General features: G+C 35.9%; 1 protein-coding gene across 2 annotated transcripts in view; it reads left to right on the forward strand.

Moving 5' to 3' along the window:
• EXOC2 (exocyst complex component 2) overlaps nucleotides 1-7,631 on the forward strand; it is a 256,076-nt gene extending 248,445 nt beyond the window's left edge. For both annotated transcript variants that reach the window (XM_054591988.1, XM_054591989.1), the window contains exons 26-29: nucleotides 1,340-1,401; nucleotides 3,575-3,634; nucleotides 6,125-6,252; nucleotides 6,969-7,631. In XM_054591988.1, coding sequence (XP_054447963.1) covers nucleotides 1,340-1,401; nucleotides 3,575-3,634; nucleotides 6,125-6,218 — 216 coding nt within the window. In that variant the 3' untranslated portion in view covers nucleotides 6,219-6,252; nucleotides 6,969-7,631. The remainder of the gene's footprint in view (nucleotides 1-1,339; nucleotides 1,402-3,574; nucleotides 3,635-6,124; nucleotides 6,253-6,968) is intronic.
• Nucleotides 7,632-24,804: the final 17,173 nt, after the last annotated feature.

Below are 24,804 nucleotides of genomic sequence, written 5' to 3' on the forward strand. Positions count from 1 at the left end.
AGTTTTTTGCGTATGATGGCTCTAGTTGTGCTTAGTTGTCTTTAACTTCATTTGAAACAATTTGGTTAGATTGTATGGTGACAGCTGTCACATCACTGCATTAAAAAAAAAAAAAATCCAAATCGGTAAATTTTTGTTCAGCCATTTTAATATTGAAGATGGAAGAAAATATGCAACATTTTCAGTGTGTTATGCTTTATTATTTCAAGAATGGTAAAAATGCAACTGAAACACAAAAAAAGATTTGTGTTATGTATGGAGAAGCTGCTGTGACTGATCGAATGTGTCAGAAGTGATTTATGAAGTTTGTTACTACTTTTGGCATTTTGGGCAAGTAATTCTTTGCTATGGGGCTGTCTTATGTTTTGGAAGATGTTTAGCAGCACCCCTGGTCTCTACGCACTAGAAACTGATAGCAGGAGATAGCTGACATACTCAAAATATCCAAATCAAAAAAGTTATTGGTGGAAATTAAAAATGTCTTATATTACAGAAAAAAACTAAATGTACTTTTTGGCCAACCCAATAATCTTAGTCCTTTGCATGAGGACATCCAGTTGTCCCAGCATCATTTGTTAAGAGACTGTTCTTTGCCCATTGAACAGTCTTAGCACCCATGCCAAATATCAGTTGATCATAAATGTAAGGATCCAGTCCTATTCTATTGACCTATATGTCTGTCCATATACCAGTGTCACATTGTCTTGATTATTATAGCTTTGTAGTAAGTTTTGACATCAGGAAGTGTGAATTTCTCCAATTGTGTTACTTTTTCAAGATTGTCCTATTTGGAATCAGCTTGTCAATGTTTGTTTACTTAAAAAGGCTGGCTTTGATTTTGATAGGCATTGCACTAAATCTATAGAGCCTTAGCTTAACTTTGAGGTTAAAGGCAGTGTGCCTAGAAATGCATAGGTGTAAGGAAGTAAGCCAGCCCACTTCCTTAAATCTGTGGAGGAGGGGAATAATTCAGGAACAATGTTTCAGACTTTCCTTCCTTTCACAACAGACAAGAAAAATTACTAGTTAGATAGTAAATACAGATTGCTGGGAAATCCTTCTGTAGTTTGTCCTTTTATAGCAAGATACCCACCTCCCTGCCTTCACACTGTCATACTTGACTGTAAATTAATTTTCAGTCAAAGGAAATTTTGTCGTATCTGATTTATCTGGACTGTTTTCAAAAGTTTATTCATAACTAATAATCACATGCGGGGGGTGGGGGGCGGTAACCATGCTCCCACAGTGAACAGGCTGGAAGCTATCCCCCTTACGACCTATTTCTATTCAACAATCATCACAAATCCTTACTGTCATTTTGTCCTTTTCTCATCTTTAGGCAAGGCTTGAAATCTGTGCTTTGAGGGATACTGTGGCTGTTCATCTGACTCCTGAAAGCAAGTGAGATGCTAAATGTTGTTCTGAGTGCTTCATTAGTAATAAAGCAGGTTTTGTGTATAAAATCTTTTGTAAAGATAACTGAGCAGAGTGAATGCCCATAATCTTGTGATGTGTAAATGTTTATACTTGATCAAATTTTTAGTTAAAAAATGTACATCTATACTAAGCCATGGTCTCCTACGACTGGTTCTTAGTAGCATAATATAAAGAAAAAAAGGCTTAATGTGATTTTATGTTTTTCATTCTATAAGATAAATCTTAATCTCATAATTGATGTAGCAGGACATTGCAATCTTTTTTTAAAAAGAGGAGAAAATAAGAATTGAGTCTATTCATAGACTTTGAAGGACTGTATAAGCGTTGTAATTATCATCATAAGAGGAAGCCTTGTGGTTTCTCTGAAAAATTTTGTAGTGGAAATTTGATAATTTTTAGCTGTTTTGAATGAAAGTCAGGATTTCCTATCATTGAAATATCAGTAGGTGAACTGAAACAGTACTACTACTTGCTTTTACAAAATTGTTTACTCCACTGGCAACATTACCTAGGAAATTTTGGGTTAAACTGTTAACATGCATGAGAAGCCAAGTAGTATACAAATAAACTGTTTAAGGATACTTTTATGCAATATATTAATTCACTTCCAGCTTTTGATAACATGGCTTATGCCATCATTCTTACTGCCATCATTACAACTGAAAGACTTCTAAATTTTTTTCCTAACAAAGTTAGCTTCCTATTCCTGTTCATCAGGCCGACCATTTCTAGGTGTCTCCCATATTAGTTATTGAATCACAGCTTTTCCCAATGGTTGTTTCTCTGCACGAAGTACTAAGTAACAGATGATAGAAAGCATTCCTTCCATATTTGATGTGTTTGTATGCCTTGTGTGTTTATTCTCACTAATTTAACCTCTCATACTCTTAAGTTTATAAAAGGAAGATAATACTTTCTAGGCAAAGTTTTGGGGAAATTAAATGAGAAAATATGTGAAGTCACCTTCTAAACTGTTGGTACACTACAAATCAGTGGTATCATCCTCATCATCATTACTGTCATAATGTAAAAATAAAGAATAATAGCATCACATTTGTTTTGATTAATTGAGAAAAGATTTACAAGAAACAACGTGATTGTGGAGATATGGCAGAGACTTTCCTCAACATCAGGAAAGAAGAGAGCCAATTTCATACTGGGAAGGGAGTGAAACATGCCCACAAGTTATAAGATACCCCTGCCCCCACCAGGAACTACTGGAGCTATCTGGTGTCAGTCTTTATGACTCTATTGGGACTTTGCAGTCTATATGTTGCTAGGATACCTGCCCCCAAGTTTGAGAAATCCTGGTCAAAAGTCATTTCCTGGTATACTGATGAGAATGTTTTTACAATTCAAAATCAAAGACCACTTTAAAGTCATGAATAGTTATATATATTACTTCACCTTAATCAACTGTTTCTTAATGAATGGTACAAGTTATTATCAAATAAGCTCCCCTAAATGCTTTTCATTTGATTTAGTAATTTTCCTGGTACTCTCTACATTAACAAGTTAAACATACCAAGTTGCTGATTGTAAAATCTTTTTCATGAAATGAAATAGTATTGAATTTTAAAATACGTATACATCTCTCCATTATTCTACAAATTTTAAACATAATAGCTAAATTCTATAAAAACTTCAGTTATTATAATAAGACATTAGCTTTAAATCAGACCCTGGACACATCAATACTATAAAAGTTCCTATTTGTGTAATGTTTCACAAGATCGTATTTCTACTTAGTTTCCTTTCTTTCTTACCATTTACTATATCTAGAGTTGTTTTGTTTTGAAAATAGACTTTTTTAAACAATTAAACATCCACATTAAGCTTTCATCTCTCATGAGTAGCATTCTTTTATAAAATTTCATTCCTACTTTAGTTTTTCAAGTTGTATTTCACTTCCTAGGTGAGTTTTTTAACCCTGCTCCTACCAAGGCTCTGATAACTATACCTTCACTTTTACGTTTTCTGTTGTTTTTCACTTTTACTTTTTCTCATTTTTACATGCTTCACTCGTTTATACTGGTTTCTTTATATTTAAGATATGCTGAAGAATTTTTAATGATGCTCTTAATTCCACTTAGAAACATAAAATGTCTCAACTTAAATGTTGCTACTTGTGTTCCAGGTCTAGTTTTAAACAGGCTTTGGAAGCCCTGCCTCAGCTTTCCAGTGGAGCAGATAAAAAGTAAGTTTTGTATGCTATTCTCAGGAGCCAGTTAGATGTGTTGTACAAGATTCTGTTACCTAAAAGTACTCTTTTTATAAGTAGTAATTTGGATTTAAGGAAGAGAAGTATTTAATAGTCCTTAATATTATGTATTATGCTCACTGTTCTTTGCTTGTCTTCTAAGTGATAGAATAAGGTAAAACCTTTCGTCTGTGTTTATGACAATTTAGAAATTAGTTCTTTTCTTGTCTTAAACAACTTATATGGAAAATGTCACAAGAGTGACTAATATAGAAAATGTCACAAGAAAGTTTATTTTGATTTACTCAGTAAACTATATCACTATCCTAAATTTTTAAGGTAATACTTAGAGAAATGTGAAAGAGAGGACAACATAGTAAAATGCAGGGCTCAGTGATTTTTTTCCTTTGAGTAACTCAGCAACGGTACATTTTGTGCTCTGTATAATATAAAGTATGAAGAAAGAGTAGATTTGTAAATATGATACAATGAAGTTACTTATGTTTAGCTGTATTGCTTATCTCATTTTGAGTTTAAACTTTGCTACTCATGTCACAAGAAATTCTGACCTGAGACAAAATCTAGGGCAGGTAAATTGAATAAATGCCCAATCTACCCTCAACTGAGGCAGTGAAAACATTGTAGATCTTTGCTCCTTCTCCAACCTAACTGAAGTCTACCTACCTTTGCATTTGGCTCATCAGCCAATAAACACATATTGGGTTGGCCAAAAAGTACATTTAGTTTTTTTCTGTAATATAAAAGACACATTTTTCATTTCCACAAATAACTTTTGATTTGGTTATTTTGAGTATGTCAGCTATCTCCCGCTATTGGTTTCTAATACGTAGAGGCCAGAGGTGCTGCTAAACATCTTCCAGTGCATAAGACAGCCCCACAGCAAAGAATTATTTGGCTAAATTAAGAATAGTACCAAGTGTCAAAATTATTGACACGTTCGATCAGTCACAGCAGCTTCTCCATACATAGCACAAATCTTTTTTTTTGCATTTCAGTTGCGTTTTTACCATTCTTGAAATAATAAACCATAACACACTGAAAATGTTGCATATTTTCTTCCTTCTTCAATATTAAAATGGCTGAACAAAAATTTACCAATTTGGATGTTTGTTCTTTTTTTTAAATGCACAGTGATGTGACAGCTGTCACCATACAATCTAACCAAATTGTTTCAAATGAAGTTACAGACAATTAAGCACGACTAGAGCCATCACATGAAAAAACTAAACTAACTTTTTGGCCAGCCCCCTATTTATGGTGTTGTTAAACTGCATGAAAAACTCAGTGTGGGTTCTCTGATCTAGCAGAGATGAATGTTTTGAAAACTCAGGGGGAAGAGAGAACTCATGGTACTGGGCTAATGGTAGGAAAATGTCATATAGACACTTGGACTGGTCTACAGAGAATGGGTAGCAGACCATTTGTTTGGTTTGTATGATCCTGTATTTGTCCGTAAATGGGCAAGTGAATGGCTCTACGAACAGCATCACACCTACAACCCTGTCTGCTGTTTTCCTACTTCTTCCCACACTAGCTTTCAAGCTCTATCTGAATTAATTCTAATCCCTGTTTATTTCTTTAAAATAAATATGATAAAAGATTAAAACTATTTAACACAAAGAACATGATTCAAAAGGCTAGTTAGTGCTTTTGAGGGGCATCAGGAACAATAGCCACCCTGCTATAGTCCTGGATAGGGACTGTAGTTTAGATCTACTGTTGGGACAGTGTTCTAATATTGAGCATTATTAAACCATGAAATAGTATCTTGACCCCGTACCAGTAAGCCCACTTCTTGGTTTCTTCATCTGAACGAGATGAAGCTAAGATCCCTTCTGGCTCTACAATCATATAGACATATCAGACCAGTTAAGGAAACAAATTGAGTTATCAAGTACAAAGTAGAATGATTTTCCCAGTGGAGTTATAAGTTACCCTGATTCTTCTGGTGTGTAATTCACCACTATAGTTCACCACTTGTCAATATTTTTTAAAAATACGTGCGCGCGCGCGCACGAACAGAGATTAGACAAATTGTATCCCAGGGGTAGGAGTAAAAGGAAAAGTGTTGAAAGGAGCAGCACAAGAGAATATGGAGGAGGATGGACCTATTCTTCAGCCTGATTATGGGAGTTGTTAGGCTGCTGAGGTGTGTTTATCAACATTCACAGAACCATATACCAAAAAGAGTACATTTTAGTGCATGTAAATTTTTGAAAAGTGAATTAAAATGTACAGATACAAACAATCTGTTTTAGGGAAGAATCTAATTAATCTTGGGGAAGGGGAAAGGAGGGAGATTTTTATATATAAACATAAATATGTATGTGTCTTTTTACTGCCTTCTTTGACTGACTGATTTCTGTTATTGAGTTAAGAATTCATAGGTAAATAACACAGCTGGCTCTCTTGCTTATTTTCCAAGCTTCATTAGGCCAAGTTGCAAATTGTCTCTGCTCCCCACAGGTTACTGGAAGAGCTGCTAAACAAGTTCAAGAGCAGCATGCACTTACAGCTCACCTGCTTCCAAGCCACATCTTCAACCATGATGAAGACATAAGTACCTCCAAATTAAGGCCACCCAAAAATAACAAGTAATAAAATTAGAACTTTCTTAAGTGTTCTAAAGGTGTTTGTATATAAAGCATCAGGTTTGCAATTTTTTTTTCCAGAATTAGTAGTGTAGAAAGATGTTGGTATATGTTTTATTTCAGCCAAACTATCCTTATTTGAAATGCCCAGGCAGCAGTATTTCAGTATTTTGTCATTTTTATTACATTAGGTCCTGTATGACTTTGAAATACTATACATAAATATTTTTTTCCCGTAGCTAAATATTTCATGGTGAATGCTGCGAGAAGAGTTACTTTTCAGGGAGTGTTTTTGAGATGGAATATGCTGTACAGTAAAGCATTTTTTTCAGCATCTTATTTACTGAAATTTTAATAGCCGCAGCTTTCAAGACATATGAACAGTAGGATAAGAAGAGATTTTAGAAGTTATATCTAGACATCTTTGGAGCTTTAACTCTCCTAAGCTGTTCAACTGCCCTTAAAAACTCTATTTCATACATATAGCTCTAACTCTCCTATTTAAGTAGATTTCAGGAAATTTGTGATCTACATAAGAAAAATGTTACATTTGAAGTAGATTATCTGTGGTCCAGATGTCCTTGTGATACCCTTGTATTTTGCTTCCTAGTTTTTATTGTTCAGTGCTAAGCATCTTTTCAGTGTAGCTGGTATGTTATGTTATGTTATGTTAGTTATTTTTTTGTCTCATTCACTCTTAATTTGATGTGTCTCTTCAGGTCAGTGTGTTGCCTGTCCTTGAAGACCCCTCTCTGTTCCATGTGGTGGAACTTGGGATACCCTGTAGATGTTTGGAACATCTGTAGTCTTCCCTGTCTCCTAAGAATAACCCAGGCCCCAGGGTGGGCACTGTTTGCTCCTTCCCCTCTGGCAGTTTCTTTTCTCTCCACTTCTTACCCTTTGAAGTGTTTTGCTCAGTAGCTAAGATGAAGGCTGCTCTGGCTGAGTCTGTTTTCTGAAGATGCAAAGATGCCCCTCAGTCACTAAGGAAATTGAGTAATTCTCTATTTGTAGTCTGTGTGTCGGGGTTTTAAATGTTTTCTGTGGGTTTCATAGAATGCCCTCTCTTTAATGCTGAAATTAGTATCTTTATTAATACAACTAATTTTAGAGTACAGTATAGCCATATACAGTACCCATTATTTGAAATAAGTGTTACGTTTATTCCTTTCTGGTGGGAAATCATAATAACTGGAAGTTTCTCTTTTATAAATGTGCTTGTTAAATCTTATTAAGAAGTATACAAAATATTGTCTCTTCAGCATGTTAACCATTGTAGCTAACATGACTATGAATTAAATTATAAAGCTGCAATCCTGAATATTTGTGTTATTTTAAATATCTAGTATGTCCAGCCAATAAATAATGTGTCTTCAATAGAAGATGTAAGTTAGTTGATATTTTTTCCCTAAAAGTCTTTATTTCAACATTTTCATTACCTATACAACTTTTTATAGGTCTAATTTTAACACAATAAATACTTAAATTCCAGTTTACCTTATGTTTGTCTAATCATTGTCAGAAAGCACTTAACAGGGGTCCTACTAGTTCACTACGTGTGGGGGCTTACTGTATGCTCAGCACTGCACTAAATTAGCTCACTTAGTACTCCCAATACCCTTATGCAAACATTATGAGCTAGGTGGTATGTTCGTTTCACAGATGAAGTAATTGAGACTTAGAGAGAAGTTAGTGACTTCTCTAAGATCACAAGGCTGGAAAGGGCAGGACCTGGGTCTCAGAGTTGTCTGGCATCATCCCTTCTTAAACAGCGTCAGGTCTTCCTGACAGCTGGATATGCTTTCTGCTCTCCCTCCACTAAAGGCAAAGGTCAGGGAAGCACATGAACATGAAAGGATAAGAAAATTTAAGCAAAATAGGAACAGGTAAAGGGCTTTTATGGCTCAGAGAATGGAGGGCAGGCTTGTAAAAACCCCATACCCAAATGAGGTGGTTCAAGGATTACTATTCCAACAAGTCAAGGGGGACTTCTTGGAAGAAAGGGGAATTTTAAGAGCTGCTTGAGCTACAGAAGAACTTAGTGGTTAGAGGAAATGGCTGAAAATAATGTAAGAAGAGATCTGAGAGACATGGAGCAAATTTACAAAAGAGGTAGCTGAGAAAAAAATGTAAGTTACTCAAAGGTGCTTGCCTTCACACCCAGGTAGCATTAGAGTTTAGCATATCATGTCCCTGTTGTCAGTGTAGCTTCATGTCAGTTAGCAAAGTTGGCCTCGCTTTCAATGCTGAAAAGTATTGGAAGTAATTTGGTCTTACTAAGACTTTCTGTATCAGTGTACCACGAAAGTGGTGTGTTCTAGAAATGATTCCAGCATTACAACCAAGCATCATGGCAGTAGGCACAAGCCTCTGAGTCATTCTCCTGTCTCTGCCAACGTTGCATGTAGTTTTTGTAAAGGGATGAATAGGAAAAACTACATTTTAATTCCAATTTGGTAAAAGATGGTCATGTATGTTTCTGTTTTGATTGTGCTGTGTGGGATGTTTTATTATTAGTTGCTTAAGGATATTATAATGTGTTTTCTGAAAGTTATCAATTAGTAGCTTTTAAATAAAGATTAGGTTTCTAACAAGTAAAGTTAATTTTATTTGATTTAATATATGCTTAAATAATTATGCTTTACTATAGATTGAAACTTGCATACATATTTATCATTATACATTTATCTAGCAGTACTATCAAAAAGGTTTTCATATGGATTTATAAACTGCTCTGAAAATCTAAAAGATATGCTGAATAGTTGACACACATACTTCAATTAGAACAGCAATTTTAATGATTTTAGCTTTGCTTTAAATGTGGGTTGCATATTTTTAAATAGTAGTGTCATCACGCTTTTTGTGTATTGATTTCGTCTTAATTTTCTATTTACCTGCATTCTAAATTTAGTTTTATTATATGTATCACTGGAAAGCCTTTTTGTACCTGGCTAGGTAAATATTTTACAAACAAGATCTGGGTTCTTTGGGTTACTTGCTGTAGTTTGGCTGATGAAAACCAATAGGATGTCTAAATATCTTTTTCCTGTTTAGACCCATGAACTCCAAGACAAGGTTGGCACTGGAGCTGGTTGCTCCATCTTCCTCAGCATTGTTACCATGACTAGTACCCCATGATTGTGTTGTTCTGATCATTGTTGGTACTATTGTGGTTGTTATTTTGATCATATTTTTCATGAATATTCCTGTCCCACAACTCTTTAGCTAAGCACAAACCTTTGAGAACCAAGGAATTTGATTACCAAGGAATTTGATTGCCAAGGAAGATACACAAAAGGACTCATCACAGAGGGAGGAGGAGAACCAAGGAAGAATGAGATCAAGGGATCACAAAAATCAAGGGAAGAACAAGAATTAGTTAGAATAAAAAAGAATCAGATGTTAGAGTAAAATATTGCAGATATGTCCAAACAGTGAATCCTGAGAAATGTTGCTTGACTTGGCATGTAGAAAATCATAAATGACCAGAGAGTGCTAAGAAGGAAATCAAAGAAACTTAAAACTTTGGACTGATTGTCTTAACTCACCGCAGAAGCTGTCAAAAGGGCTGCCTCCTCCTTGAAGATCACAAAGTATCTTGGCCTCAGCACAATAGTGAAACTCCTGAGGGTTGGTCTTTAAGGCTCTTCCTCAGCCTCCTTCTCTTTTTTAAATTATCCTATTGCATGTCTGGTCAGTTGCTGCTGCCCCTGCTTTTTTGTATTGTAATGACTTACAAATATTCACACCCACCCCTTTCTTTTCTCTAAAGTCTTCCCTTTCAAAATTCTTCTGAATTTCTCTAGTTAAATGACAGGGCCTCCTGAAACTAAGCCTCACCTGGGTATGGGCCCTATGTGAGATGACCATGGCGTTGTTTTCTTTTCCACCAGGTTCCCTGTGCCCTGCTCTCAGCTGGCCCCAAAAGCCCTTCCGTGAAGTACCTTGTACTGCAACCAGTAGCCATTGGGCTGCCTCATTGTGGTGACTGCAGGTTCTAGCTTAGCAGCGGACACTGAGTAAGCCCTTAGGAAATATTCGTTGATTGTTTCTGATGAAGTTATAGTAGCAAATGTGTCGGATTACCTTTTTATATTTTTTAATTGAATACATATGGAGCTGGCTGTGAAATAAGCAATATCTATATCTCCCCCTTTGCTTGCTTCCTACAACCATCCACTCTCAACTCTTTTAGCTGACCTGATTCTTTTGGTATTGAACTCGATGTTTCTGTCTTATAGGTTTATATTGCTACTTCTTAATTCTTCAACTTAAGTCAGTAAGGTCTTCCTACAACAGATGAGAACTTAGCTCTTTCATTGCCTCTGCCACACGCCCACACTTCCCTTAACCTTTCCTCCCAGTATGTTCATTTTGATTTGATCATAATTCAGTGATGAAGTTACTATGAATTTGTAAATGCCATTCAGTGCTAAGCCAGTAATATACCAAGATCCTTTTTCTATTGTACTTTTTATGCATTCTATGTAGTTTTCACTCAACCCAGAACTTCCTCCAACCAAGTTATGCAAATGTCCTTGCACTATGTTCAAATACATACGTATTTTATCAAGGTTAAATTGAACAGTCTCACCGACAGCTGCCCATCCTCCTCTAGTTTGAATGGGGCACTCTCGAGGTCAGCCTCATGCCTGTCAGCTTGGGTCTCCCATCAATAGATCCTGGAATTTTCTTCTGCCTGCCTCTATTCTATGTTAGACCAACTGCTTATTTTGTCCCATGCTGTACTATTTCTCAACCTCTGGTAACTTTGTGAGCAAAGAGTATACAGGAAGGAAAACTTCTGAAACCTTGAATATGTGATGAAAATCTTTATGATTGCTTGTCTGGACATGGAATTCTAGGTTGGAAGTCATTTTCCTCGGAATTCTCATGCCTTTGTACTATCATCTTCCAATGTCTGCCCACCCCTGCTTGTGCCTTCTCCTTTTCACAATTTTCTGAAAGTTTATAATGTTCTAGGTGTGATGCCATTATATTCCTAGTGGTGAATCCAATGTGTTTAGATTCTGAGAGTTTTCCTTGAATTATTTCTTCAAATCCCTCTGCTTCTGTTTTTTTTTTGTTTGTTTGTTTGGGTTTTGGGGGTTTTTTTTTCCTTGACCTTTAGTACTTGGATCTCCTCTCCTAATCCTTTATAAAAATTTAATCATATTTTTCCTCATGTTTTATCTCTTTGTATTCTACTTCTGAGAAAATTCCTCACAACTGTTGTACAGCCTTTTTATTGGGTTTTTCACTTCTGTTTTTTTTTTATTTATAAGAAGTTTCTTATTCTCTGAATATTTTTTTTCTAGAGTCCTGTTATTTCTTATTTCTCTGGGAACAAGACTACTGTTTCAGAAGTTTTCTTTTTCCATAGTCTCCAATTTGTTTTATCCCTTTGTCTTAGAATAAATGTCATAAGCTTTCTTCAAATTTCTAGCAAGCTTTGGATACCTATTCATATTTAGCTCTAAAAAGCTGAATAGGATTGCAAGCTCCGTGCAGTGGATGGGTCTTACCAACTGAGCTTCAATTAAAACAGTATATTGGGCCTTTTCACTGGAGAGTCTCTAACATTATTATATTTAGGTCATTTTTCTGGAGTTGGTAAGATTTCCCAGAGGGTTCTCTCAATCTCACGTCTTCTGAAAGAAAGAAGAGGAAAAAGGCTTGGAACATCATTTTTGTCTGGTAGTACCCTTGCTCTCAATTGGATTTGGTATCCCATTCACCCTCTTCAGAGAATAAATCTCTAGTCTTCTACTGGAGTGCAAAAATAGAGGGCAGTACCCTGCTGTGTGGGAAGAGGCCTGGGAACATCTGGCTTGCTCTTTTTTTTTTTTTTTTTTTTTTTAAATCCTCACCCAAAGATAAACTTACTGATTTTAGAGAAGGGGGGAGGGAAGAAGTTAGAGAAGGAGAGACACATTGATCAGGTGCCTCTCTAATGTGTCCTGACCAGGGACTGAACCCTCAACCTAGGCATGTGCCCTGACAGGGATTCTAATCCATGACCTTTTTAGTGTATGCAAAAATGCTCCCACAAACTGAGCCACACCAGCCAGGGTTGGCTATTTCTTAAACAACCTTTAAATTGATCATTTGGTTTTAATCCCAGCTTTTATCCCCATTCCAGAAGTTTCCTTACCACAAATTCTTGGACCTTTTGGGAATTTTACAATATAAACTAGATTGCAGCTTCAGTTTACATACTGCCAATTTATTTACTTTTTTAAATGTCAAGATCCATTATAAATATTTAAAAATTTAAATCCATTATGAAGTATCACCAATTAAACAACATGACACCAGCACAGAAATAATCAGGTAGATCAATGAAATAAAATGAGCATTCTAGAAACAAACATATATATCTGTCTAACAATGCAATATATGTTTAAGTTGGTATTTCAAATCAATGGGAAAATAAGGCTTATTCAACAAATAAGGTGCATGGACCACTATTACTTGAGATAAAACAAATATAGAGCCCTATTTCACACATTATACAAACAAAATTCAGGTGAATTAAAAATCAGTATGTAAAATCTGAGGAGTTTTTGGAGAAAATTCAAAGTAATATTTTTCTTACCCTGAAGTACCATATTCAAACACAGATGCTATAAAGTAAAATATGACAATATGACTATATTTAATATTTAAGACTATATAGTAATATACATATAAAAAAGTTAAAGGACAAGTAATAGAATAGGAAAGTATTTGCAACACATCTGAAAAAAGGATCAATAGTTTTGTTTTTATTTTAGGGCAAGTATTCTACAAACCTTTAATCAAAAAATGTATAAGGAATACCAAAAAGTCATTGAAAGCTTCTTAAAAATAACAGAAATAGGCAAGAAATATACAAAACAGGTTTAGTTTCAACAAAATAAAGTAACAATTAAAAAAGCACATCATTGTCACAATCAGATTACTAAGTATTAAAAATATTGGTAATATCAAGTATTGGTGAGTATGAAAGGAACTGGGTATTCATTGACTCTTTTTCTTCATCTTCTTAGAGCAGTCCCTTTAGCATATTTTGCAAAGCTGGTTTGGTGGAGATGTATTCTTTTTAGCCTTCTTTTGTCAGGGCACCTCCTTGTTTCACCTTCCATTTTAATTGAGAGCCTTGCCGGGTAGAGAGCAGTCTTGGTTGTAGGTCTTTGCTTTTCATGACTTGGAATATTTCTTGCCATTCCCTTCTGCTTGTAGTGTTTCTGTTGAGAAGGAAGCTGCCAGCTGTATCAGGGCTCCCTTATATGTTACTACCTGTTTCTTCCTTGCTTCCTTTAGGATTCTCTGTCTCTAATTTTTGCCATTTTAATGATGATGTGTCTTGGAGTGTGTCTCTTTGGGTTCCTCTTGAATGGGATCCTCTGTGCTTCCTGGACTTGTGTGACTTTTTCTCTCCTTCAATTAGGGAAGTTTTCCATTATTACTTTTTCAAACAGGTTTCCTCTCCCTTGCTCCTCCTCTTCTCCTTCTGGTATGCCTGTTATATGGATATTATTATGTTTCAGGTTGTCTTGCATTTCCCTCAATGTCTCTTCATTCTTTTTGAGTCCTTTTTCATTTTCTTGCTCTTTCTGGGAGTTTTTTTCTACCTTATCCTCCAGCTTGCTGATTCGTTCCTCGGCTTCATCTAGCCTGCTTTTGATTCCTTCTACTGTGTTCTTCAATTCTGAAAATGTATTCTTCATTTCCTCTTGTGTCTTATTGATAGTCTCTATGTCCTTTTTCATGCTGATATAGTTTGCAGTAAATCCCTCATAGTTTCCCTGTAGTTTTTGGTAATTCTCTCTGAGCTTACTGAACTCATTGAGCTTCCTTAGAACCGTTGTTTTGTACTCAATATTGGATAGTTTACTTGCCTCTATTTCATTTAGTTCTCCTTCTGGGGATTCTTCCTCTCCCTTTGACTGGGCGGAGGAGGGGGCATGTTTCTTTGTCTTCCCATTATTTGTGAGGCTCTTCTCTTTTGCTTCTACTTCTTAAATTGATCTGTCTTGATTTCCTGACTTTGTGGTGTGAGTTTCTATGGCAGGAGACTGCTGTTTTTTGTTTTTGTTTTTCTCTCTGGTTCTGCCTCTGATGATGTCAGATGTTGACCCTGTCTGACCTTAGGCAGTGTGTTTGAAACTCACAGGAATCTTCTGTCTGTGGCTGTCTCTTTCAGTTGTTAATCTAGTCACTTTGCACTCAGCAGGTCAGCTTAGACTCCACAGGGCCCCCAAATAAATTTAACCAAGGATGTAAAAGAGTTGTACTCAAAAAATTATAAGACATTGAAGAAAGAAACTAAGAAAGATACAAATATTTTCCTGCCACCACTTTCCCTTGAACCACCCACCCCAACCTCCCACTGTTGGGAACCATCCCACCTGGTTTCAGGAATGATAGTTTTGCTGCCAGGTGAGAGGACCCCAAGGCTGTAGCTAAGCAAGGAGGCCTTGTTAAAATAGGCCATTAAGGAGACAAATCCTGTCTCACTGTCAGGCGCACAACCCCTGCCTCCCTCACATCACCCTGCTTGGCCCCAGAGGATGGCTGTTTAGTCAATGATGGATAAGATTCCTGGATGTAAGGGACAACCTAAGACAGACCCAGTCGCAAAGGGGCCATCAGAGAAGACTTGGGGGACATGGAGAAGGGGCAAAAGACCCTCGCCCCTCAGCTTTATTATGACCGGAGTCCTCATTCTATCTTAAGTCTCCTTATCTCTTGGCTGCTCTGCTCTGCCTTCCTGGCTGAGGCTTGAAACAATACTAGAGGCAGCCCTAAATGGGATCGGGTGGTTCCCAGGGGAAATCAAGCCTAGAAGTAAATTGCACTCCTTGAAGCATGCTTTGTTTTTCCTCAAGCTGTGATAACCTCAAGCTCACACTATGAAGGAAATTTACATTATTAATAGACCCTGACCCTAAACTATTTGGTGCTCTTATGTTTACTCATCTTGATCCCATGCAAATTGCTGTTTTCCTGCCCTTTGTCTTCTTCTAACATCACCTATTCTCTGTAAAAACTAACATATTGATGTAATGAGATTACCTGTATATTCTTACTACCTAGCTCCCATGGATAACCCTTTCAATAAAAGCCATTGAGCACAGGGGCTCGGGGCATTCTCCACTAGAGGGAATCGCTACCTGCTTCTCCTGACAGGCAAATTGTTTCTGGAACGGTTTATTTCCCCATCCATGGTGACCCAGAGTGGCTCTGTAGGACAGAGTCTCCTCCTTCATCCCACCCTCAATCTCTCCCTGCTTTGGCTTTGTCCGTGGGTCCTTTATACATGTTCCTTAATGACTATTCTCCTTCTTTCTCCGCTGTTAACCCCCTCTCCTCTCCCCTCTGATTACTGTCAGTTTGTTATTTATTTCAATGTCACTGGTTATATTTTGCTTGCTTGTTTGTTTTGTTGAATTCAGATCCTAAGACAGGAACAATAAGCATGGGAAAGCAGAGGTAAGAGTTAGACACCGCAGTAAAAAGAGGAACCAGATCCCCATCACTATGCAAACCAACCCAGTGGTTCCTATGCCATTACCCTCAGGGATATGCTTCTCTAAAGGCAAATTCTTATTTATTTTGACAACTTCATTCCAAAAATTGTTTTATCAGTTATTTTGAGATTATTTTTTTTAAATGCATACCTTGTGAGTGTTTCTACAATCAGAATCTGTGGGCTCAAGTCTTACCTCTACCAGTCATGTGATCCTAGGAAATAGCTTAGTCTCTCCAAAAATCAGATTTAAATTGAAAATAATGATATTTGTATACTTTTATTTAAAAGATTAAACAAATTCTACTATAACAAAAAAAAGAAGATACAAATAAAGGGAAGCACATATTGTGATCATGGAGAGGAAGAATCAACATCACGAAAATGTCCATACTGTCCAAAGCAATCTGTAGGTTCAATGCAGTCTTTGTCAAAATACCAATGGCATTTTTCACAGAACTAGGATGAATAATCCAAAGACTCTGAATCGACAAAGCAATCTTGAAAAGAAGAACAAAGTTGAAAGTATCATGCTGCCTGACATCAAACTATACTACAAAGTTATAGTAATCTAAACAACACGGTACTGGCATTAAAAAAAGCACACAGATCAATGGGGCAAAATAGAGTCCAGAAATAAGCCCATGCTGATGTGGTCAATTAATACATGACTAAGGATGCAAGAATATAAAATGGGATAAAGAAAGTCTAGTCAATAGATAGTGTTGGGATAACTGAACAGATACATGCAAAAAAAAAAAAAAAAAGAATCAAAGTCACCTTCTTACATCATAAACGAATACATTCAAAGGGGCTTAAAGACTTAAATGTAAGACCTGACACCAGATAACTTCTAGAAGAAAACATAGGTGGTAAATTTCCTAACATTGCTCTTAGAAATATATATATATATTTTTTTGATATATCTTCTTGGGCAAGAGAAACAAAAGAAAAAATAAACAAATTGGGTTATTTCAAACCAAAAACTTTTGTACAGCAAAGGAAACAACAAAACAAATTCTCCCATATCTCCAACTGAATGGGAGAATATATTCACCAATGGTATACTTTATAGTAGGTAAATACCTAAAATTTATAAAGAACTCATACAACTTAACAACCAAAAACCCCTAACAATTCAATTAAAATATGAGTAGAGGACCTGAATAGATATTTCTCCAAAAAGGACATACAATAGATATATGAAAAGATTATCAACATAACTAATCATCAGAGAATTGCAAGTTTAAACCACGATAAGATATCAACTCACACCTGTCAGAATGATTATCATCAGTATATCAACAAACAAGTGTTGGTGAGGATGTGGAGTAAAGGGAATTCTTGTGCACTGTTTGCGGGATTGCAAATTGGTACAACCACTATGGAAAACAGTGTGGAGTTTCCTCAAAATATTAGAAATAGAAGTACCTTATGATCCAGCAATTTCACTTCTGGATATTATCCAAGGAAATCCAAAACACTAATTTGATAAGATATATGCACCCTACTCCCATGTTATTTGCAGTGTTATTTACAATAACCAAGATATGGAAACAATGCACATGCTCATCAATAGATTATAGGATAAGGAAGAGGTGGTAATATACAATGAAATATTACTCAGCCATAAAAAAGAATGAAATCTTACCAGTTTTTGAAAACATGGATGGAACTAGAGGTAAATGCTAAGTGAAATAAGTCAGGCAGAAAAAGACAAATACCATATGATTTCCCTTATATTGTGAATCCAAAGAACAAAATAAACAGAAGGAAAAATAGGCTTATAGTTATAGAGAACAAACTGACATTTGCCAGTTGGGAAGGGGGTTGGGTGAAAAGGAAGAAAGGATTAAGAAGTACAAATTGGCAGTTGCAAAATAGTCACAGGGATATAAAAGTACAGCATAGGGAATATAGTCAATAATAATATTCTGGTAACTATGTCTGGTGTCAGGTGGGTACTAGACTTATGGGGTTAATCACTGTGTAAATTATATAAATGTCTAACCATTATGCAGTACACCTGAAGCAAATATAAAATAATTTTTAGCATCAACTATAATTGATAAATATAAAAATAATGTATATGGACATATACAAAAAACTGCATTGATTTGTAGTCTTTATTTGCATGAGGATGACCTGTCAGGGACTAAGGTGGGTACTTTGTATAAGTCAACTCCCCTCTGACTGGGAAAGCACATGTTTCCATCAAAAACTAAACGCTGCTTCCCCTACCAAAAAGGAAAGAGAAGACATCTCACTGGACCAAAGTGGAACAGAGCTGTCTAGCCAGAGGGGCCTCACCACAGAGCCCCTTTGCCAAGAGCAGCCTTGCTGCCATTTCCTTCATAATTGTGCTATAACACTCTTGAGCTGTCCATAGCTGTTTTTCTGTTGTTGTTGTTGTTCACATTCATGCAATAAAGCAATTGAGCTGTTGGCACTGAATAAAATTTCCTTCTTCACTGCATCCCAAATTAGTGGCTCCTGTTGGTATTGGATTGGTGCAAAGACCATCACTTGACAAAAGTAAATGAACTGAATGAAAGATAAAACACCAACATTTAAGGGACCCAACTAGAGTGCTTGGAGAGAAAATGTATAATTCTAAATAGTTATGTTAGATAAGAAAACAACTATAAAGTAATGATCTAAGTTTCCATGCCAAAAAATTTAAAAAGAACAAATTTAACCCCAAGTAAGTAGAATGAAAAAAAAATGAGTAGAAATCAATGAGAGAGAAAATGTGTAAGCAATAAAGAAAATGAAATCAAAAGGTTTTGATCTGGTTTCTCCTTTCAGTTCTGTCAGCTCTACACAATGCTGGGAAAGTCACTTCACATTTTGATGCATCTTTTTACTCATCTGTATAATGAGTTGTTGGACTTAGATGCATGCAAAGTGCTCTGAAATTTTAGGGTGATCGCAAAAGCAGAATAGCAATAAAAGTGGAATTTTACAGTCATGTGCAAGCAGTTGCTCAGTAAATGTGCTGAATATCACTTTTCCAAGTGTTTACTTTTATAATCTATAATGTTGACTAGTTTTTATTCTCTTTTAATACTCAAAGGAATATGTAGATGTTACTATGTTTTTCTTTATCAAGTACTAGACTGCTGGCTTGTTAAAAGTGGATGTGTTCAAGTAGCTAAGATTGCAAATCAGAGGTTAGAAGTCCCAAGCTTGATTGCTATTTGACTTGCTCCTGAGGGTCTTGGAGAATCATTGTCTTCGTTCTATAGGTCTATTTCCCCATATGAGTTGTCAGCATTTATTTTAAAGATTAGATACTCAGATACTCGGCAAAGCCAAATGTGTTCTCAACCTCAGATAAATTCAGGTAAGACTGCTACAAAGGAGCATTCCTGACTTGTGCCTTAGCTCCTATTTATTAAATAATGTTTCTCTCTAAAGCTTCTAATGGATTTTCAAAATAACAGCTTAGAATATGGTTTTAATGTCAAGAAGTAAACATATCATCAAAATCTTAGACTTTAAAGGTAATTGAATAAGTCACTTTTCCTTCTAAGTACTATTAGAGATAGTCCCAAATTATACGTTCCTCAGACCAGTTCCCAAGAGTCCTTGCATTCAGCTATATCCTGGAGGTGTAAGGGGATCTTCTCTTCCGACTGTTGATCTTCATGGTCCAGGACTTGAAGTTCAGTAGGCTGACTGAATCTGAGTCTTTTCCTGTGTGCAAATCAGGAAACATGGGATAGAAGAACTGGATGTAATAAGCATATCTGGAGGAAGAAACACATTGAAATGGGAGTACCTTCAGTTTTCCAACAGGCAGCATTAATATATTTTTAGTAACAATACCAGAGAAGTGATGCTTATCACTTGAATTTAATCATAAGGAAACATCAAACAAGCACAAATGAGGGACAGTCTGTAGAACACCAAACTAATATGCTTTAGAGGTGTCAAATAGAAGACAAAGGCTGAGGCACTGTCTCAAGTTGGAGATATGACAATTAAATACATTGTATGATCTGGTTTGGATCCTCAACCAGAAAAAAAGATAGTGAGACAATTGGTGAATACTGAATAAGATCTGTAAACTAGTTAATAATAAATTTTATCAGTGTTAATTGTGTGCTTTTGATCATTGTATTGTGGTTATGTGAGATATTACTATTTGGAGAAGCTGGTTGAAGAGAAGGAATGTGAAGATTCTTTATACTATTTTTGAAACTTTTGTAAGTCTTAAATTATTTTTTAATGAAAAGTTGTGTTATAATTTTTTTTAAAGAAAAGCTATAGGATAGGAAACTTCCAATTCTGTGCATGTCAGTGAGGAATTAAAGAAACTAAACTAATAATAATAACTAGGAGATCTAAGATGGGGGAGGAGTAAGTGGAAGCTACACTAACCTCCTACCAGGGCCAATCTGGAATTACAACTAAATTGTAAAGAAATCATCCTGAATAACCAATTGAACGCTAGCTGGAGAAAAGCTTTATAACCACAGACAGACAGAAGAAACCACTTCATCACAACAAGATTGGTAGGGAGTGCAGAGGAGGCGCAACAGAGCTGGCTAGGCGCTCATGGGTGGCAGCTGAAGATCTGTAGGGACATTTCAGGGGCCGGGGGGTACCCTTGAGAAGTGTGAGTTATAAACCCCAAGCTGAGCTCCCCAGCCTATGGCACCAGAGCTGGAAAGGAACCCAAATAACACCCAGCTGTGAAAAGCAGCAGTATTTCTGTCTGCCAGGGAGAAATGGCTGGAGACTCAGACAGTCTCTTAAAGGGTCAATGCATAAAATTTAATTTGTAACTAATTACCCTGGGCTCCAGCAGAGGGAGGGCAGAGTGGACTAGAGACACTTGATGTGAGTCAGGTTGGTGGCTCTGGGGAGAACCTGAAGGAACAGCTGCCAGCATCCATGTGTTGAATCATTCCCCATACTATAGAAGCCATCTTTCTCAAGCAGAGCACTCTTCTCCAAGTGGCATCAGCTTGAGGTGAAGCATTGACCCTGCCCACAAGAATTAGTCTGCCCCACCCTGTGGAACCTAAGCTGCTGATTACAGCTCGAGGCTATAATTGATTTGTTCAAAAATTAAACAAATTGCTGGTAGCACCAAATAGGTTGACCAGGGCCAGTCACAAATGGTATCTGACAAAGGCCTATATCGGAGTCTTAGCAGATATAAATACATAGAAACAAATACAAAGAAGTGGCTAAAATGATAAGACAAAGAAACAAGCCCCAAATAAAAGAACAAGAGAATTCTCCAGAAGAAGAACTAAATGAAATGGAGGCAAGGAATTTATCAGATACAGAGTTTAGAATAATTATAAGGATACTCAACAGCATAAAAGGGCATAGAAACCATAAAAAAGGACCTGTCAGAAATAAAGAATGCAATACCTGAAATAAATAATACACTGGAAGGAATAAACAGTAGGTGAGATGAAGCAGAGGATCAAATCAGTGATTTGGAAGACAATGTAGGAAAAAACACCCAGGCGAAGCAGCAAAAAGAAAACAGAATTTAAAAAATAATAGAGCTTAAGAAACATTGTAAACAACATGAAGTGTAACAATATCTGCATCATGGGAATACCAGAAGGAGAGGAGAGCAAACAAGGGATCGAGAACCTTTTGAAGAAATAACAAAACTTCCTTAATCTGATGAAGGAAAAAGACACACAAGTCCAGAAAGCTCAGAGTCCCAAACAAGTTGGACCCAAATAGGCCTGCACTGAGACACATCATAATTAAAATGACAAGGCTTAAAGACAAGGAGAGAATCCTAAAAGCCGGAAGAGAAAAGAAGGTAGTTATATATAAGGGAGCATCAATTAGAATGTCATCCAATTTCTCAACAGAAACATTTCAGGCCAGAAGATAGTGGTGTGAAATATCTAGATGATGAAAAGCAAGGACCTACAATCGAGCCTACTTTACACAGCAAGGCTATTGTTTAAAATTGAAGGAGAAAGAAGGAGCTTCCCAAACAAGAAAAAGCTAAAGGAGTTTGTCAACCCCAAACCAGTACTACAAATGTTAAAGGGATTGCTCTAAAAAGAAGAAGAAAAGAAAAACAAACAAAGGAAAATAGTCTACAAATTAAATGGCACAAAACATGTATCTATCAATAATCACCTTAAATGTAAATGACTTAAATGCTCCAACCAAAAGACATAGGGTAGTTGAATGGATAAGAATGCATATATAAGATAGAGAGAGAGAGAGAGAGAGAGAGAGAGAGAGATGCTGTGATCTGTCAAGAGATACATCTCAGGTCGAAAGATACACACAGACTAAAAGTAAAGGGTTGGAAAAATATTTCATGCTAATGGAAATTTTTTAAAAAGCTGGGTTAGCAGTACTTTTATCCAATAAAAAGGATTTTAAAACCAAGGCTATAACAAGAGGCAAAGAAGAACACTACATAATGATAAAGGGAACAATCCAACAAGAGGATATAATCTTAGTAAATATTTACACACCCAGCATAGGAGCATCTAAATGTCAAGCAAATCTTGATGGACATAAAGAGTGAGATCAACAGAAATACAGTCATAGTTGAGGATTTTCACACCCCTTTCACTTCAATGGATAGGTCCTCCAGACAGAAAATCAGCAAGGAGATAGCTGCCTTAAACAACTAGATCAAATGGATTTCATTGATATCTTCACAGCATTTCACCCCAAAACAACAGAATATTCATACTTTCCAAGTGCACATGAAAAGTTTTCTACAATAGACCACATGTTAGGACACAAAACAAGTCTCAATAAATTTAAGAAGATTGAAATTCTATAAAGCATCTTCTCTGACCACAGTGCTATGAAACTAGAAACCAATCACAAGATCACTGAAAAACACGCAAACACATGGAAGCTAAATTATATGTAGATATACAATGAATGGGTCAACAATGAGATTAAGGAAGAAATCAAAATGTACATTCAAAAAGTGAAAATGAGGACACAACAATCCAAAATCCATGGGACACAAGAAAGCAATCCTAAGAGGGGAACGCAAAGCATTATAGGCCTATCTCAAAAAAAAAAGAAAAAAGAAAAAGAAAACAAAACAAGAAAAAGCTCAAATAAACAATCTAACATTACACTTAATGGAAACTGTAAAAGAGCAACAAATCAAAGACTAAAGTGAGTAGAAGGAAGAAAGTAATAAATATCAGAGCAGAAATAAATGAAATAGTCTTAAAACATGACACAAAAGATCAATGAATCCAAGAGCTGGTTCTTTGAAAACATAACAGGATTGACAAACCTTTAACCAGACTTAGCAAGAAAAAACAAAGAGGACCCAAATAATATCAGAAATGAAAGAAGAGAAATAACAGCTGACATCAAAAAAATACAAAAGATTGTAAGAAAATATTACAAACAAGTATGTACCAACAAACTGAACAACCTGGATGAAATGGATAAATTCCTCAAAACATGTAACTTTCCAAAACTAAAACAGAAAAAATCAGAGAATCTTAATAGACATATTACATCTAGTGAAATTGAAGGAGTAACAAACAGACAAACAAAAACCTCCCCAGAAACAAAAGCTCTGGATCAGATGGCTTCACAGGTGAATTTTACCAAGCATTCTGAGAAGAGCTAACACCTCTCCTCAAACTATTTCATAAAATTCAAGAGGAGAGAAGGCTCCCAAACTCATATTACAAGGTTATTATTATCCTAATTCCAAAACCAGATAAAGACACTACAAAAAAGACAATTATAAGCCAATATCTCCAATGGAAAAAATGCTAATATCCTCAACAAAATATTAAGGGACCAAAAACAGCAATGCATCACAAAGATCATAAGCCATGATCAAGTGGGATTTATTTTGGGAATGCAAGTTGGTACAACATTTCAAATCAATGAATTTGATTCACCACATAAACAAAATGAAGAATAAAAACCACCTTATCATATCAATAGATGCAGAAAAAGCTTTTGACAATATCCATCATCCATCAATGATCACAACTCTCAGCAAAGTGGGAATAGAGGGAACATACTTAAACATAATAAAAGCCATATATGACAAACCCACTGCCAACCTCATACTTAATGGGCAAATCTACAAGCGTTTCTTTTCAGAATGAGAACAAGCAAGGATGTCTGCTTTTGCCTCTCTTATTCAACATAGCTGGAATCAGACAAGCTATAGCAATCAGACCAGAAGAAATGAAAGGCATCCAAAATGGAAAGGAAGAAGTTAAACTGACATTATTTGCAGATGACATGATACTGTACATAGAGAACCCCAAAGAGTCCACCAAATATTACTAGGACTGATAAATGAATTCAGCAAGGCAGCAGGATATAAAATTAATAGTCAGAAATCAGTTGCATTTTTATATGCTAAAAATGAACTAACAGAAAAGGAAATTCAGAAAACGATCTTATTCACAATTGCTGCAAAAAATAAAATACACAGGAATAAATCTAACCACTTAGAAAATCATAAGACAGTGAAGAAATTGAAGATACAAATAAGTGGAAGCATATACTGTGTTCATAGATAGAAAGAATTAACGTCATTAAAATGTCCATACTACACAAAGCAATCTATAGATTCAACACAATTCTAATTAAGAATCCAATGATGTATTTCACAGAACTAGAAAAAATATTTCAAAAACATATATGGAATCACAAAAGGCCCCGCATAGCAACAGCGATCCTGAGAAAGAAGAGCAAAGTTGGAGAAATCACACTACTTAATATGAAACTATACTGTTAGGCCATAGTAATCAAAACAGCATGGTACTGGCATAAAAACACATTCATAGATCAATGGAACAGAATGGAAAGGCCAGAAAAAAACCCATACCTTTGTAGTCAATTAATATATGACAGAGGAAGCAAAGATATCTGTTCAATAAATGGTGTTGGGAAAATTGGACTGATATGTGCTGAAAAATGAAACTAGACTGCCTTCTTATACCGCACACAAGAATAAATTCAAAATGGATAAAAGACTTAAATATTAGAACCGAAACCATAAATATCCTAGAAGAAAACATAGGCAGCAAAAT

Source organism: Pteronotus mesoamericanus, unplaced genomic scaffold (assembly GCF_021234165.1).
Source record: "Pteronotus mesoamericanus isolate MK-2021 breed Mesoamerican mustached bat unplaced genomic scaffold, CSHL_Meso_final scaffold_31, whole genome shotgun sequence".
In the NCBI taxonomy this organism is placed as follows: Eukaryota; Metazoa; Chordata; class Mammalia; order Chiroptera; family Mormoopidae; genus Pteronotus; species Pteronotus mesoamericanus.